Consider the following 13,994-nt stretch of genomic DNA (forward strand, 5'->3'; position numbering starts at 1 on the left):
GAAGAACATGCTACTTTAAAAAGGAAAGATGAATATTTTAAGGTTCAACAATTTCACAAACGTTAGTGAAGGAATAACATGTACCTTAAAATCAAATAAATGTTTTACTGCAAAATGAAGGCTTCTAAGCCTATCTGCCACGCGTTCCTGAAGAAGCGTTGTTATTTCAGAGACGTATCTGATAACCATGACTGGAAAAACTGCATACTGCAAAGCTTTTGGAGTAATGGGCATGCTTTAGATACTTCTATAGACAAAGACAATTAGCACCAGATTAACACCACTCCTAAAATTCAGTAACATTACAAAATGAAATGTGGTAGAGTGTTTTCATGTTTGGAAATACTCATTCTCTGTGTCCACCCACCCTCAGGGGACTCACTCTCCACTCTGCTGGGCTGGGCCTTATGGTGGGCGTGACCATAGGTTATGGGATGCTGGCCAGCCTCCACCTTGCTCCACCGCAGCCAGCAGGTCTGGTGGGACTTCACCCGTCGGCCATGCTCTGAGATGAAGGGGATGCCGGACAGAACTGGATGACCTTCCATGAGTGTCAGGGAAAGCCTTTGGTATTTGGGAAATTCTGTCATATAACAAAACTCAAAGATGAAGATTACGATAAAATAAATTATTTTTCAGGCCAGGCACGATGGCATATAGACCTGTAGTCCCAGCACTTTGGGAGGCTGAGATGGGAGGATTGCTTGAGGGCAGGAGTTTGAGACCAGCCTGGGCAAAGTAGTGAGACCCCATCTCTATTAAAAATAAAAATTAAAACATGAGCCAGGTGGGGTGGTGCATGCCTGTAGTATCAGCTACTTAGGAGGTTGAGGCAGGTGGATTGCTTGAATCCAGGAGTTCGAGGCTGCAGTGAGCTGTGATTGCACGACTGCACTCTAGCCTGGGCAAGAGTCAGACCCTTTCTCACAAAAAAAAAAAAAAAAAAAAAAGAAAGAAAAGAAAAAAAAGGAAAAGGAAAGAAATTATTTTTCAAGACTGGAACTCAAAGATCTTTCGAAATGTACCAAGTACTTTACAGGGTACTTTCTTAGTAGAGGAAACAAAGAAAGATGGTAACTTTCCTCAAGAGTGTGTTTATAATTAGCACAGAGAGAATTATGAAAATCACGCAGTTAAGTATACACTCATGAATCATACAGTTATGTATTTTATGTGAATGTAAGCTGGCTTAATTGGTAGCAAGGAAGAAGGATCCTCTCAAACATGCTCAAAAAGAAAAAGAAAAGAAAAGAAAAAAAAAAGAGTTACGTGGGCCACAAGAGGGATGCCAGTGGTGACGGGGAGACGAGACCCCTGCGCCCAAGGGGAAAGGCGCACCAACTCGCCGGCTCAGTCCACAGGTGATTTTCTGCCGGGTGGGTGCTGCGAGGGCAGCACCTGAGAAAGTGGGAATGGGACGCGGAGGTGGCGGCTGAGGGCGGGGTCCGGGCAGGGCCGCGCTGAGGAGGGGGCGTCCGCGCCGAGCCAGGAATGGCGCCCCCCGATGTCCGCACCACGGTCCGGGCATCTGCGAACGGGCGGCCACAGATTGGCCCACAGGGAAAGAGGACTTGGCGGGTATGGCTGCGTCGGGGGCCTGGAGACGGGGAGATGGTTCTGGATGTCCCAGGTGTAACCACAGGGGGCAGGATAAGGACAAAGGGTCCATACGTGGAGGACGGGCGGGGAGACGGTGGGAGTGAGCAATGGGAGACGAACACTGCCCCGAGGCAGGACGGCGGCGCCTCCGGAAGCCGGAAAAGGCCAAGAACCGGCCCTGCGCGGGGAGCTTAGCCTGTGAGCCCCGCAGCCTCCCAACCACGGACCTGCAGTCCGGGAAATCGGCCTTTTCCTCCGCGGCCCATGGGAGTGATTCATTACAGCGGCGACGGGAAGCGTCCAAGCGTCCCTCAAAGGCATTCGCCGCAGCAGCTTTTAAACGATTTGCGTTTCTGCCGGTTTGCGCTGGGACACTGGTCTCCTGCCCTTGGGCTGGGACTTACACCAGTACCCCCCAGCTCTTCCCCCATTCTCAGGCCTTTGGACTCAGGCTGGCACAAACCACTAGCTTTGCTGGGCTCCAGCTTGCAGACAGCAGATCCTGGGACTCCTCAGCCTCCGCAACTGAGTGAGCCAATTCACATAAAAAAATTCCATCTGTCTCTCTCTCTCTCCCCATCCATCTTCACCTATTGATTCCCCTTCTCTGGAAACGCGTTTCTCTAACGTGTGTTTTATCCTCCTACTGGGAGGTTGGTGTCATCGCTCCGCAATGCTGACCCTGGAACATGCTTAGTGGGAAAAAGCGGGTCCTTCTGAGATTTCAAGCCGGAAGGCGCTCTCCAACTGTGAAAGTGTGACATGGTCCTGGAATAAGGGCGCCCACACGGTGCGTTAGGTGAGAGGTCAGCATAAAGTTTACTTTCTTATCCATAGCGACCATGTGGGCTGCCATTTGGGATATAAAAACAATGGCACGGGCTTATCTTCCAGAAAGTCCTCTTATGAATGTGAGAGGCCAGAAAGTTGTTTCAGCGTGGAAGGACTTGCAAACACGGCCTAGGTTTTGGATCAATGGGAAGTCTATCTAGATTGGGTTTTTTTTTTTCCAATTTCAAAAAGAACTTTAAAATAAATATTTAAATACAAATGGCAGGAACAATGTATTTTATCTTATTACAATTGTGTGCAGCACTTAACAGATTTCCTACATAGAAGCTCACAGTGGGGTGTAAGTGTGTGGGCTTGGAAGCCGTGGGGATGCTGGTGCAAACTCTGAACTGCATATAAACTAATCTGTCTGGATCCCCACACTCATCTGGGACACAGCTGCGCTAACATCTGCAAACAAAGCTGCGGACAAGAACTCGATAACATGAGGAAAGACCCTCAAACAGCTTCTTGCTCTTGGGGGACGCTCAACAGTAGCTTTGGTTATTATTTTATATGGCATCATTTGTTCCCAAGCAACATTGTAAAATACACAGGACAAATGCTATTAATGACCATTCCGTATCTGAGAGACTCAGGGAGATCAAGATGTCTACAGCCTGATAGACACCTGTGTTATGAAGGAGTAAGAAGTGTGGGAGCTGCCGTAGACGTCACCACGCTCCAGGTTCCTAATGTAAGGTCTCTCACCAGCACCCTAGGTACATGGCAGCAGCCAGAGTCTGCCTCCTGGCTGAGCCGATTTCCATGAGTTTCTCCTCCTGATTACAAAGACTGTCACAGGCTGGGTGTCAGTGGCACCAGACGTGCTTCTATGACATTTCTCCACCAGGTTAACAACAGTCAATAGTGAACTGGCCATTCCCAAAACCCGCTTACTCCTGGTGTCATCCTGCAATGACCAGCTTTGCATTTTATCAAGAAAAACTTGCTTAAGTCATAGATGAAAGGTCTGATCATTTGATGAGGCTGTAATGTGGAGGTAGAACAGACAGCCTTAAGCCATTTGTCAAAACAGCCTACTTCAAAGTAGCAGTAATGACTGTGGAGCTAAAAATGTATTTATCATAAGATACATGTTTTAAGTTAAATTTATAGAGAGTGAGAGAGAACATTACCAAGTACCCATCAGAAATGAGAAATTAGGGGGTCTGAGGCAGGGGTCAGCAGGGCTTGCTTCCAGAGCCTGGGTCATGCCCCTGCTGATCAAAACAGGATGTAGCACAGGAGCTGGCCCAAACCAGCTGGGGCCAAGATGGTGCTGAAGCCATCTCTGGTTGCCCTCATTACTCATTATGCACTAATTATAATTCATCTGCATAAGACACTCCCACTGGCACCATGACAGTTTACAAATGCGTGGAAACAACCCAGAAGTGACCTTATATGGTTCCGGAACTCCCACCCCTTTTCCAGAAAGCTCATGAATAGCCCGCCCCTTATTTAGCATATAATTAAGAGTGGGTATAACTATGCTCACCAGCAACCAATGCATGCTGCTCTGGGCCACTCTGCCTGTGGAGTGGCCCTGTTCTGTCTGTGCAGCTACCGTTCTGCTACACACTTTGCTTTAAAAAACTTGCTTTCACTGCCACCTCACTCTTGAATTCTTTCCTAAGCAAAGCCAAGAACCCTGCTGGGCTAAGCCCCAATTCTGGGATTTCCTACATTAGGTCTGGACCTGTCCTGTAAAATTCTGAACAGTTGATCATAGTCAATAAAGTAGCAATCCCCCAAGTGTGAGCTGTGCTCTCACCATTTCACTCCCTGATTTTCACAGCTCCAGCATTCTCTCATTACCAGATCCAATTGTTAGACAGGGGAAATGCTGTTGGTGTTTGTGGCACAGACTTCCAATATTTGACCACACTTGTTCCCAAGTTTTCCTCGTGTGTATGTTTTTATATCATAAACAAAATAAACCATGCTTAGGAGAGTACTATCAATCTTTCCTTCAAAACAGCAGCACCCTCATATACTGCTAAATGGAATCACATATTAAATAAATACTACCTCCAAGCTTACCTGTGCTTCACACAAGAACTTCATTTGCTAACCGAGGGTATTCATTTTAAAGTGAAGCTCTCCTTTCTTATTAAATTATGCAGGATAGGCTTCAAAGCTTGCTGTCTTACTGAGACTCGGCCATTTTTCTTGCATACATGCTCTTTGGATTGTTGCAAGCCTCTGGTTAATTTTCAGAGTTCTAAGAAAGCTGGTTTTGACAATTTCTGTGACTGTTTTCATTGCCTTTGTGAAGGAGAAGATTTTCGGTGTCCTGTCCCACCATCCCAAGTGCTTCTTTATCATGTTTACTTTTAACAAAAACTTGTCCTGCCTGTGGTTATTTCCAAATCTTAATTTTACGCAATTTTATGTGGTTAACTGTCTCTTCAATAATCACCAATATTGTCCAATCCTGAGAAAATTTAAGTGATCAGAAAACATATTTTAAGAGTTACTGTAGTCATGATAAGTAATTATTTTAATATCATGTATGAAAATAAAAACTACTTCCAGTTGTTTGATTTACAATGCTGGGAAACAGAGGAATGGTAGTGAGGTGATATATGTGGAAGAAAGTGCACTAATATCAGTAAAGAAAGGAAATTTTTAAAAATAAGGAACCAACCAAATTTTTAAAAATAAGGTAATTTTTAAAAATAAGGAACTTAGTGAATTTATATATATATATAAATTCGGTATATGATATCATTATCCTTAATGAATCAGTATGATGTATACATATACATAACTGGCTTCTCGCTGCCTGTTCTTTAGCGGCCCTTCGTCAGGAAGCAAGGTTCATGACAACTACAACTTGTTGCTTTTTCCTCTTTATTTTTTATAACTATATTTATGCCATATTTGCTTCTTTTATTCATTAATCTCAAGGGCAATAGAGACCTACCCAACCTTTTTCTCACTGAAAATTTTCAAGTATTCAAAAAAATTCTGTCAGTCAGGCTGAAAGACATTTTGATGCCAAATACTGAAGTGTCAAGACAGCTAATATCTGACTCCCCCCATAAATCATGACACCTCTCCCCGCCGCCCAACCTGCTGGGTCTAGCTTTGCACTTTTCATTTTTCTTTCTTTCCTGACCAGTCCTCCATCTCACTGCCCAAATGCTGTTCAAAGGATTATAAAAGAATACAACAACTCAAAACAATATGTTTTAAAAATGTGGAATAGGTGATGGCACAAATATTATCAAGAAAAGCAGGTCCTTTACAGTGTACATGGCAGTCTCATCATGGGAAGAGTGAGGCATCATCAAGACATACGTCGCAGTATTGTTTATAATAGGGAAGGAAAACATAAATTCAAATTCCCATCTGGAGCAGACTGAAAAGATCAATTAGGGCCAAGGATGGAATTCAGCGGTGATGCTGATGGAAGCTCTGGTCCATGACACCACAAGATGCACTTACTCATTTTCAATATTCAATATTATTCAATATACAGCGGTAGTACCACGTGTGCCAGGCACGGCAACATGCCCTGAACCACAGCAATACGTCGTATAGCAGAGAAGAGCGGGGTCACAAGACACGTGTGGAGTGCCGTTCCACCTGGTCACACACGCTAGGCCAGAGCACACAGTCACACAGTGACGCTATTCTCTGAATCAAAGTCTCAATCTTAAAGAGACAAAATGAAATTATTTCCAAACACTGGAGATAACTAATACCTGATATTTATTTTTTATTTTTTTTGAGACAGAGTCTCGTTTTGTTGCCCAGGCTGGAGTGCAGTGGCACGATCTCGACTCACTGCAACCACCGCCTCCCAGGTTCAAGCAATTCTCCTGCCTCAGCCTCCCAAGCAGCTGGGATTATAGGTGCCCACCACCATGGCCGGCTCATTTTTGTATTTTTTAGTAGAGACAGGGTTTCGCCATGTTGGCCAGGCTGGTCTTGGACTCCTGACCTCAGGTGATCCACCTGCCTCGGCCTCCCAAAGTGCTGGGATTACAGGTGTGAGCCACTGTGCCTGGCCAATACCTAATATTTTTAATCCTTTGCAAAAAATCTCCCTCTACATTTTAATAGAAGACCATTCATTTTTATATACAATTGATTTGCAACAGTTATTTTCATGTTTTCTTCTAATTAAGAAAGTTTCTGGAAATGCTGCAGACTTTTTTCCATAAGAATTTTCAAAATCCTGTTTTTACTTGCTCTGCTGCTTGCTTTCTTCCTGGCACTGGTGTTCATGTTAGTGCCCCATGTAACCGTATTTGTCCACGGGTCTTCCCATACTTTCCTGTTTCATTCAATCAAACATGCATGAGTGCTGAGTGGCAAACACCTTCATTATAAAAGAAACTTTTCCAGATTCATTTCCCCACAATAAAGGTTTATTTCTCTCTCTCTCCAATAAAAATATATTTCCTAAGTTCTCCCTGCACTCAGTGAACACTGGCATGTAACCTTAAGTATTATAAGATTTCACCAAAATAAAGTCATACAGATACAAAAATATAATGTAAGACTTGTGTGCAGCAGAGGCGCCCCACCCACTCCGCAAGACTGTGTACCTGGGGCGCCGATGGGTTGAAGGCCACTCCAGTGACGGTGTCTGTGTGCCCAGCCAGCCGGTGAGAGTACGTGCTTGAACCCATTTCATACACGTAAGCCTACAAGACAAGATGAGCAGGGGTGCCATGTTAACTCAGAGTCAGGAATCACCTATAAGCTACGCAGAGCAGAGGGAACATCTATAGATTAGTGCAGTTAATCAAATACAACAGCAACAACTGAGATGCCTGACAAAACATCATCCAAGCTGGGGAACTAACTTTATAAAATAGGCATCTTTTCCCCTTCTCTCTTGTAGATTTTTAACATCTTAGTGACCTTATGTCATACTTTCTATTTACTATCAAAAACCTCCATAGTACCCTGTGAACAGTTTTAAATATATACTCATGATTGATGACTAATTTTAAGGAAGGAGTATAGATTCTGTAATTCAACCTTACCTTGAAGTTCCAAATTGAATGAAAAAATAAAAAAGATTCTCTATTGTCCTCCCCCATAAACTTGAAAGATAGGTACATACGCTATGCTTTGCATAGCAAATTTGAGCAATTCAAATACTTAGATTTTTTATAGCTGTTGTTGATAAATAAGTTCCTCTTTAATTGTGTATACATACACACACACACACACACACACACATAAAATTCTGGATATATATCCAGAATTGCCATCAAATAGTTATTTTAGAGACAAAATCTGTTATCAGATACCATTCTGATGGAATTGAGAGATGAGATAATCATTAAGTAACTGAAAGTGTATCAACAAATATTTTCTGAAAGCCTACTAGTAATAAAGAGCAATGTCACATTGCAGCAGGACGAAGGTGTCAAAGGCAATTCCTTTTCCCACAAAAACCTACTATTTTTTAAAAATTAAGTGTATTGTGTATATTTGAAGTTTGCAACATTATTTTATGGGATCCATACCTACAGATATGAAGATAATATTACTGGTTACTGTGGAGAGGTGGACTCTCATATCTATCATCTCACATCGCTACTTGTATTTGTGATAAGAACAGCTAAAATCTATGCAGTTCAGGAAAATCCCTAATACACCATGGTTTTATTAACTTGAGCACTCATGTTGCACATTAGATACCTGGACTTCTCCATCCTAGCAGCTGCTGTTTCATATCCTTTGACCCACATCTCCCCATTTCCTCCCCCTCCCCGCCTATGTCTACCCTGTTAACCACACTTCCATCATCTATCTTGGTGTCTTTGAGCTCTTGTTAAGATACGGATTTCACACAGAAGTGAGATCCTGCAGTCTTTTTCTTTTTGTGTCTGGTTTATTTCACTTAACATAATGTCCTCCAGGTCCATCCACACTGTGGCAAATGGCAGGCTATACCATTGTGTGTACATGTGTGTACAGACATATGCACACACACTCCTATATCATATTTTTTATTAATTTGTTCATCAATGAGCTTTTAGGTTGTTTCTACAGCTTGGCTGTTGTGACTAATGCTAATGAACATGGGAGGGCAGTGACTTTATGTGGTGTTGATTACCTCTCCTTTGAGCATATACCAGAAGGAGGACTGCTGGGTCATATTATAGTTCTACTTTCACTGTTCTCTATACTGTTTTCCAGATGGCTGCACCAACCTACATTCCCACCAACAGTGCACAGGGTTCCCTTGTTTCACACCCTCACCAACATTTGCTATCTCTTGTCTTTTTGATAATAGCCATCCTTACAGGTATGAGGTGTTAGCTCAGTGGTTTCAATTCACATTTCCCTTATGATTAGTGATGTGGAGCACCATTTCATATAGCTTTCTGGCCATTTTTATGTTGTCTTTGGAGAAATGTCTATCCAGGTCCTTTACTCATTTTTTAATCAGGTCATTTGTTTTTCTGCTATTGAGTTGCAAGAGTTCTTTATAAATTTTGGATATTAAACCCTTATCAGGTATGTGGTTTGCAAATAATTTTTCCCAGTCCATAGGTTGCTTTTTCATTTAAGACAAATAAAGTTGGAGGCATCACACTTGATTTAAGATTATATTACAAAGCTATAGTAACTAAAACAATGTGGTACTGCCAAAAAACAAAAACACAGACGAATTAGACAGAGTATAAAGCTCAGAAATAAATTTAAATGTATATGGACAACTAATTTTCAATAAGGCCATCAAGAAGACACAATGAGGAAAGGATAATCTCTTTAATAAATGGTGTTAGGAAAACTGGATTTCTACACACAAAAGAATGAAATTGGACTTCTATTTTACCATACGTAAAAATCAACTCAAAATGGATGAAAGACCTAAAATCATAAAACTCCTAGAAGAGAACATAGTGGAAAACCACCTCAATATTGACCTTGGCAATAATATTTTGAACATCAGAACAAAAGCTCAGGCTACAAAACAAAAGTAAATAAATGGGACTGCATCAAACTAAAGAGCTTCTGCTCAGCAAATAAAATAATCACCCAAAGAGAACTATTTTAATGTAAGAATGAGTCCTTCAGATGTAGGCCTTCTCAATGATTCTGTCAATGACTAAGCAGGTTTTGAAGTAAAGCCTACAAATAAATGTCTGATATACAGTTGACCCTTGAGCAACATGGTGGCTAGGGGTGCCGGCCCTCCATGCAGTCAAAAATCCACATGAAGCTTTTGACTCTCCAGAAACTTTAGTCATAACCTACTGTTGACCAGAAGCCTTACCAATAACATAAACAATCAATTACCATATATTTTATATGCTATATGTATTCATACTTTATTCTTACAATACAGTAAGCTAAAGAAAAGAAAATGATATTTAAAAAATTATAAGGAAGAGAAAATATATTCACCATTCACTGAGTGGCATCATAGAGGTCTTCATCCTCATTGGCTTCATGTTGAGTGGGCTGGGGAGGAGGAGTAGCAGGGGTTGGTTTTGCCATCTCAGCGGTGGCTGAGGCAGAAGAGGTGGAGGAGGTGGAAGGGGAGGCAGCAGAGGCAGGCTCACTCGGTGTAACTTTACAGAAATACATCGTAATTTCTGCCTGACATTTTTGCTTTTTCATTTCTCTAAACATTTTTCCATATGGTACCAATCCTTCTCCTACTGTTTGCTTTCATTTCAGTGCCTATATCATAGAAGGATCCATGTCGTGAAAGACGTCAAAAGCATTGAGTCATCAGAACCCTTCTTCCAGATTGTTTAATGTCAATTTGTTTCCTGGCACTGCTTCTTCCATGTCTTCTTCCTCACTGTCCGGCATTGGTTTGAAGCACTCCTCTGGTGTGGTGTCTGTTAGCTCTTGAATTTCTCCAAGATCCATAGCTTGAACCTTTTTTGCCATATCCACGATCTCTCTCATGATTTCCTTGATTGGCCCTGTCATAAATCCCGTGAGGTCATGCACAACTCTGGACAGTTCTCTCCAGTGGGAATTGTTTCAGGATTGATGGCCCGCATGGCTTTTCCTATAACAGTAATGGCCTCTTCAATGGTGTAATCTTTACAGATTTTCATGATGTTCTATCAAAGTTCTCTTCTATAGCATTGACAACCCTTTCCATAGGGTTCCATGTGTAATGACCCTCTGATCTAGAGACTGGATTACAGACGTTTGGGGGCAAGACCACTTTGACACCTTTGATGTTAAACTCACTGGGTTCTAGGTGGCCAGGGGCATTGTCCAATATCAAAAGAATTTTAAAAGGCAGTCATGGCCAGGCGCAGTGGCTCACGCCTGTAATCCTAGCACTTTGGGAGGCCAAGGTGGGCGGATCATGAGGTCAGGAGATCGAGGCCATCCTTGCCAACATGGTGAAACCCCGTCTCTACTAAAAATTCAAAAATTAGCTGTGCGTGGTGGCACGTGCCTGTAATCACAGCTACTTGGGAGGCTGAGGCAGGAGAATCGCTTGAACCCAGGAGGCAGTTGTTGCAGTGGGCTGAGATTGCACCACTGCACTCCAGCCTGGCAACACAGCTAAACTCTGTCTCAAAAAAAAAGGCAGTCGCTTCCTGACTTCAGGGACATAGTATCAATGGAACCAATCCAGGAAAAGGTTCTCACTGTCCTGCTTTCTTGGTGAACAATGAAAAGATTGGCAGGTGGTGTTTTTTTCCCTCCAAGGCTCAGTTTTATGGATAAGGACAGCCCTGATCACAAGCTCAGCTGCATTTGCACAAACCAGTAGAGTTGACCTATCCCTTCCTGCCTTAAGTCTGGTGTTCCTTCTCTTCCTTACCAATCAATGTCCTTTGTGGCATGTTTTTCCCTAAGAATTGGGCACTTACATCTGCACTAAAAACCTGTTCAGGCAGATAGCCTTTCTCCTCAAGGATTTTCTTTTTTTTTTTTTTTTAAGACAGCATCTCGCTCTGTCACCCAGGCTGGAGTGCAATGGTGCAATCTCAGCTCACTACAACCTCCACCTCCCGGGCTCAAGCGATTCTCCTGCCTCAGTCTCTCAAGCAGTTGGGATTACAGGTGCCCAGCACCGCACCCAGCTAATTTTTGTATTTTTAATAGCGACAGGGTTTCACCATGTTAGCCAGGCTGGTCTCGAACTCCTGACCTCAGGTGATCCACCCGCCTTGGCGTCCCAAAGTGCTGGGATTACAGGCATGAGCCACTGCGCCTGGCCCTCAATGATTTCCTTGATGTCTGGGAACTCAGCTGCTGCCTCTTGGTCAGCAGAAGCTGCTTCTCCTGTTATCTTGAACTTTTTAAACCAAACCTCTTTCTAAAATTATCAAGCCATCCTTCGCCTTCCCTTTGCTTTGTCAGATAATGACTTCACTTTTTCTTGAATCATATTAGAGTCTATAGTATGCCTTTCTCATAACAATCCTGTACCCACATAAAAGCTGCATTTGCAATATGAGATTAAAAAGGACTTAACAAAATGTGCAAGGTTTTCGTGCCTGCTGGCGTAGCTGCAGCCATGTCTCCATGAGTTTCCTTTTCTTTTTTTACACTATTTCTCACACTGGATTCATTTATCCTTAAATGGCAGCCGACTGCCAGTCTATGGTACATACCAAGCAATTCAGCTTTTTCTGTAAAGTCGTGGCTTTGCTTTCCCTGCTTCTTGGGAGAAGGTTCAGCATCTCTAGGGGCACCTCCTATGGGCCCCATGGTGTAATTCAAGGTTTACAGTATTGCATTAAACACAATGAAAAATACATGAGAGCTATAAGAGACCATCTTTTACTGCAACACACAATTTACTGGAGAGACAAACAGCTCACACAGAGGTGATGAGCATCACACAGCATTTTAAGGGATACTTGTAACTCCTGAGCTCACCACAACAGCAACAGCAGGGGTGATTAAATGAGGACAGTAGTGCTGGATGGACTACAGTCGAGTTTACGAAGTGATTTCATACAGCATTTCTGCATTTGTTTATATTTCTCTTGACTGAGAATGTGCATACATTCTAATAAATTTTAACTTGTTAAAAAGATGTGTGTATATTTTATGACAGTCAAGGATAAAATAGACTAGTATCTACATATATTTTATGCATTCATGACATATGTTTTTAATTTTCTTATACTTATAGGGCTATGTGGTTCATCTGTGAGTTTTTTCAAGTTGCTGAAAATCTCCAAAAATGTTAATATATTTGTTGAAAAAAAATCATGTATAAGTGGACCCATGCATTTCAAACCCATGTTGTTCAAGGGTCAGCTGAATTTTGAAGGAAAATGGAGAAATAAAATGTCTACATTTTATTTTCTTCTGCCACAAGCACATCTTTATTTGAAAAGTATTCCTGTGCAGTTGCTGCCGTAAGGGGTGGCGTGGGGCCTGGGAATGTGCACTCCTAACAGGTTCCCAGGTCAGGCTGATGCTGCTGGTCCAGGGCACCCCACTTTGGGACCCACTGGGTGAGAGTAACCCTAACATTTACACAGTGTGTCACTATTTACAAAACACAACTGTTACATAAACCATTTACAATAATGGACCAAGGTACATCCATATTTTATTGAAATCTCCATTTTTTATTGAGGAAACCATGACAGGTAGAGAGCACTTTACCAGGACAGCCACGGAGCCTCAGTGCTGAGATTCCAAACTGATTTTTCTGACTAAGGTTTTCCTGTTTATTTCACCAGGCTGCCAAAGACAGCTCCCATTCACACAGGGTTCAGGGCATCCTCAAATTCCCTCTAATCTCACAGGTGTTTCCAAAACCATCTTTGCTTATTTTGCTATTTTTAATTTAGGACCGATTTAATATCAAACAGTTTCTGAGGATCCACTCTTCAGAACTCCTGTCTGCCTGCTGTTTAGATTAAATGGATAAGGGAAATTATAATGACTGAATCTCTTTTCCATCCATTATTTCCAATGATAAAATACAGAGGTTAACAGCAGCAAGTACTTTCTGGACACTGACTTTTGCCAGGCACTGATAAGAATTTTACATAAATTTTCTCGTGTAACCCTCTCGACAGCACTATGAAGAAAACACTCTTATTGTCCCAATTCTATAGACAAGGAAGCCAGGCTGAGGGCAGGCAGCCTTCCAAGGCCACTCACCTCTTGAAAAGCGCTTCCTGAGATCAGCTGGCTCCCATTTGCATGAAACCTCAAAACACACATAGAATGACATAATATAGTGGCAGGAGGCGAGGTAAAACGTATCCAGGAAAGGTCTTTTGTTTCCTCAGTGAGAATGGAATTAAATGAAACATCTTTTGGTCCAGGGGATTCCTGGGGTACATGAATTTTCTGATCATGACAACTTTATATGTGACACAGCAATTGGAAGCCCAAATACCAATATTTTAGTAGATACACAGGTTTCTTATGCTGTGATCCTACACAGTGTCAATAAATACAGAAGGACAATAAGCCTCTTGTATGACACAGAGCGATGGTAATGAACAGCTCTGCAAATGATTCAATGTAACCACAATCCATGTGTGAAAGAAACATTTTAATTAGAGGTACTCACTAGAGTCATGAAGCACTTCACCCACCACAGAGAAACGAGCTGTGGCTAAGACATA

General features: G+C 42.3%; 1 protein-coding gene across 32 annotated transcripts in view; it reads right to left on the minus strand.

Annotated features, from left to right (window-relative positions):
* WDR27 (WD repeat domain 27) overlaps window positions 1–13,994 on the minus strand; it is a 253,105-nt gene that overhangs the window by 123,330 nt on the left and 115,781 nt on the right. For 29 of the 32 annotated variants that reach the window (XR_010126827.1, XR_010126828.1, XM_063666899.1 and 26 more), the window contains one exon: window positions 6,996–7,094. Coding sequence is in view for 30 of the 32 variants with exons in the window: in XM_063666899.1 (XP_063522969.1) it covers window positions 6,996–7,094 (99 nt within the window). In the remaining 2 variants the exon portion in view is untranslated. Of the gene's footprint in view, window positions 1–4,909; window positions 6,722–6,793; window positions 7,095–13,994 lie in introns of those variants that run through there. The other 3 variants (XM_063666898.1, XM_063666895.1, XM_063666891.1) reach the window with 2 other exon arrangements.

The sequence above is a fragment of the Pongo pygmaeus genome, chromosome 5 (genome assembly GCF_028885625.2).
Source record: "Pongo pygmaeus isolate AG05252 chromosome 5, NHGRI_mPonPyg2-v2.0_pri, whole genome shotgun sequence".
In the NCBI taxonomy this organism is placed as follows: domain Eukaryota; kingdom Metazoa; phylum Chordata; class Mammalia; order Primates; family Hominidae; genus Pongo; species Pongo pygmaeus.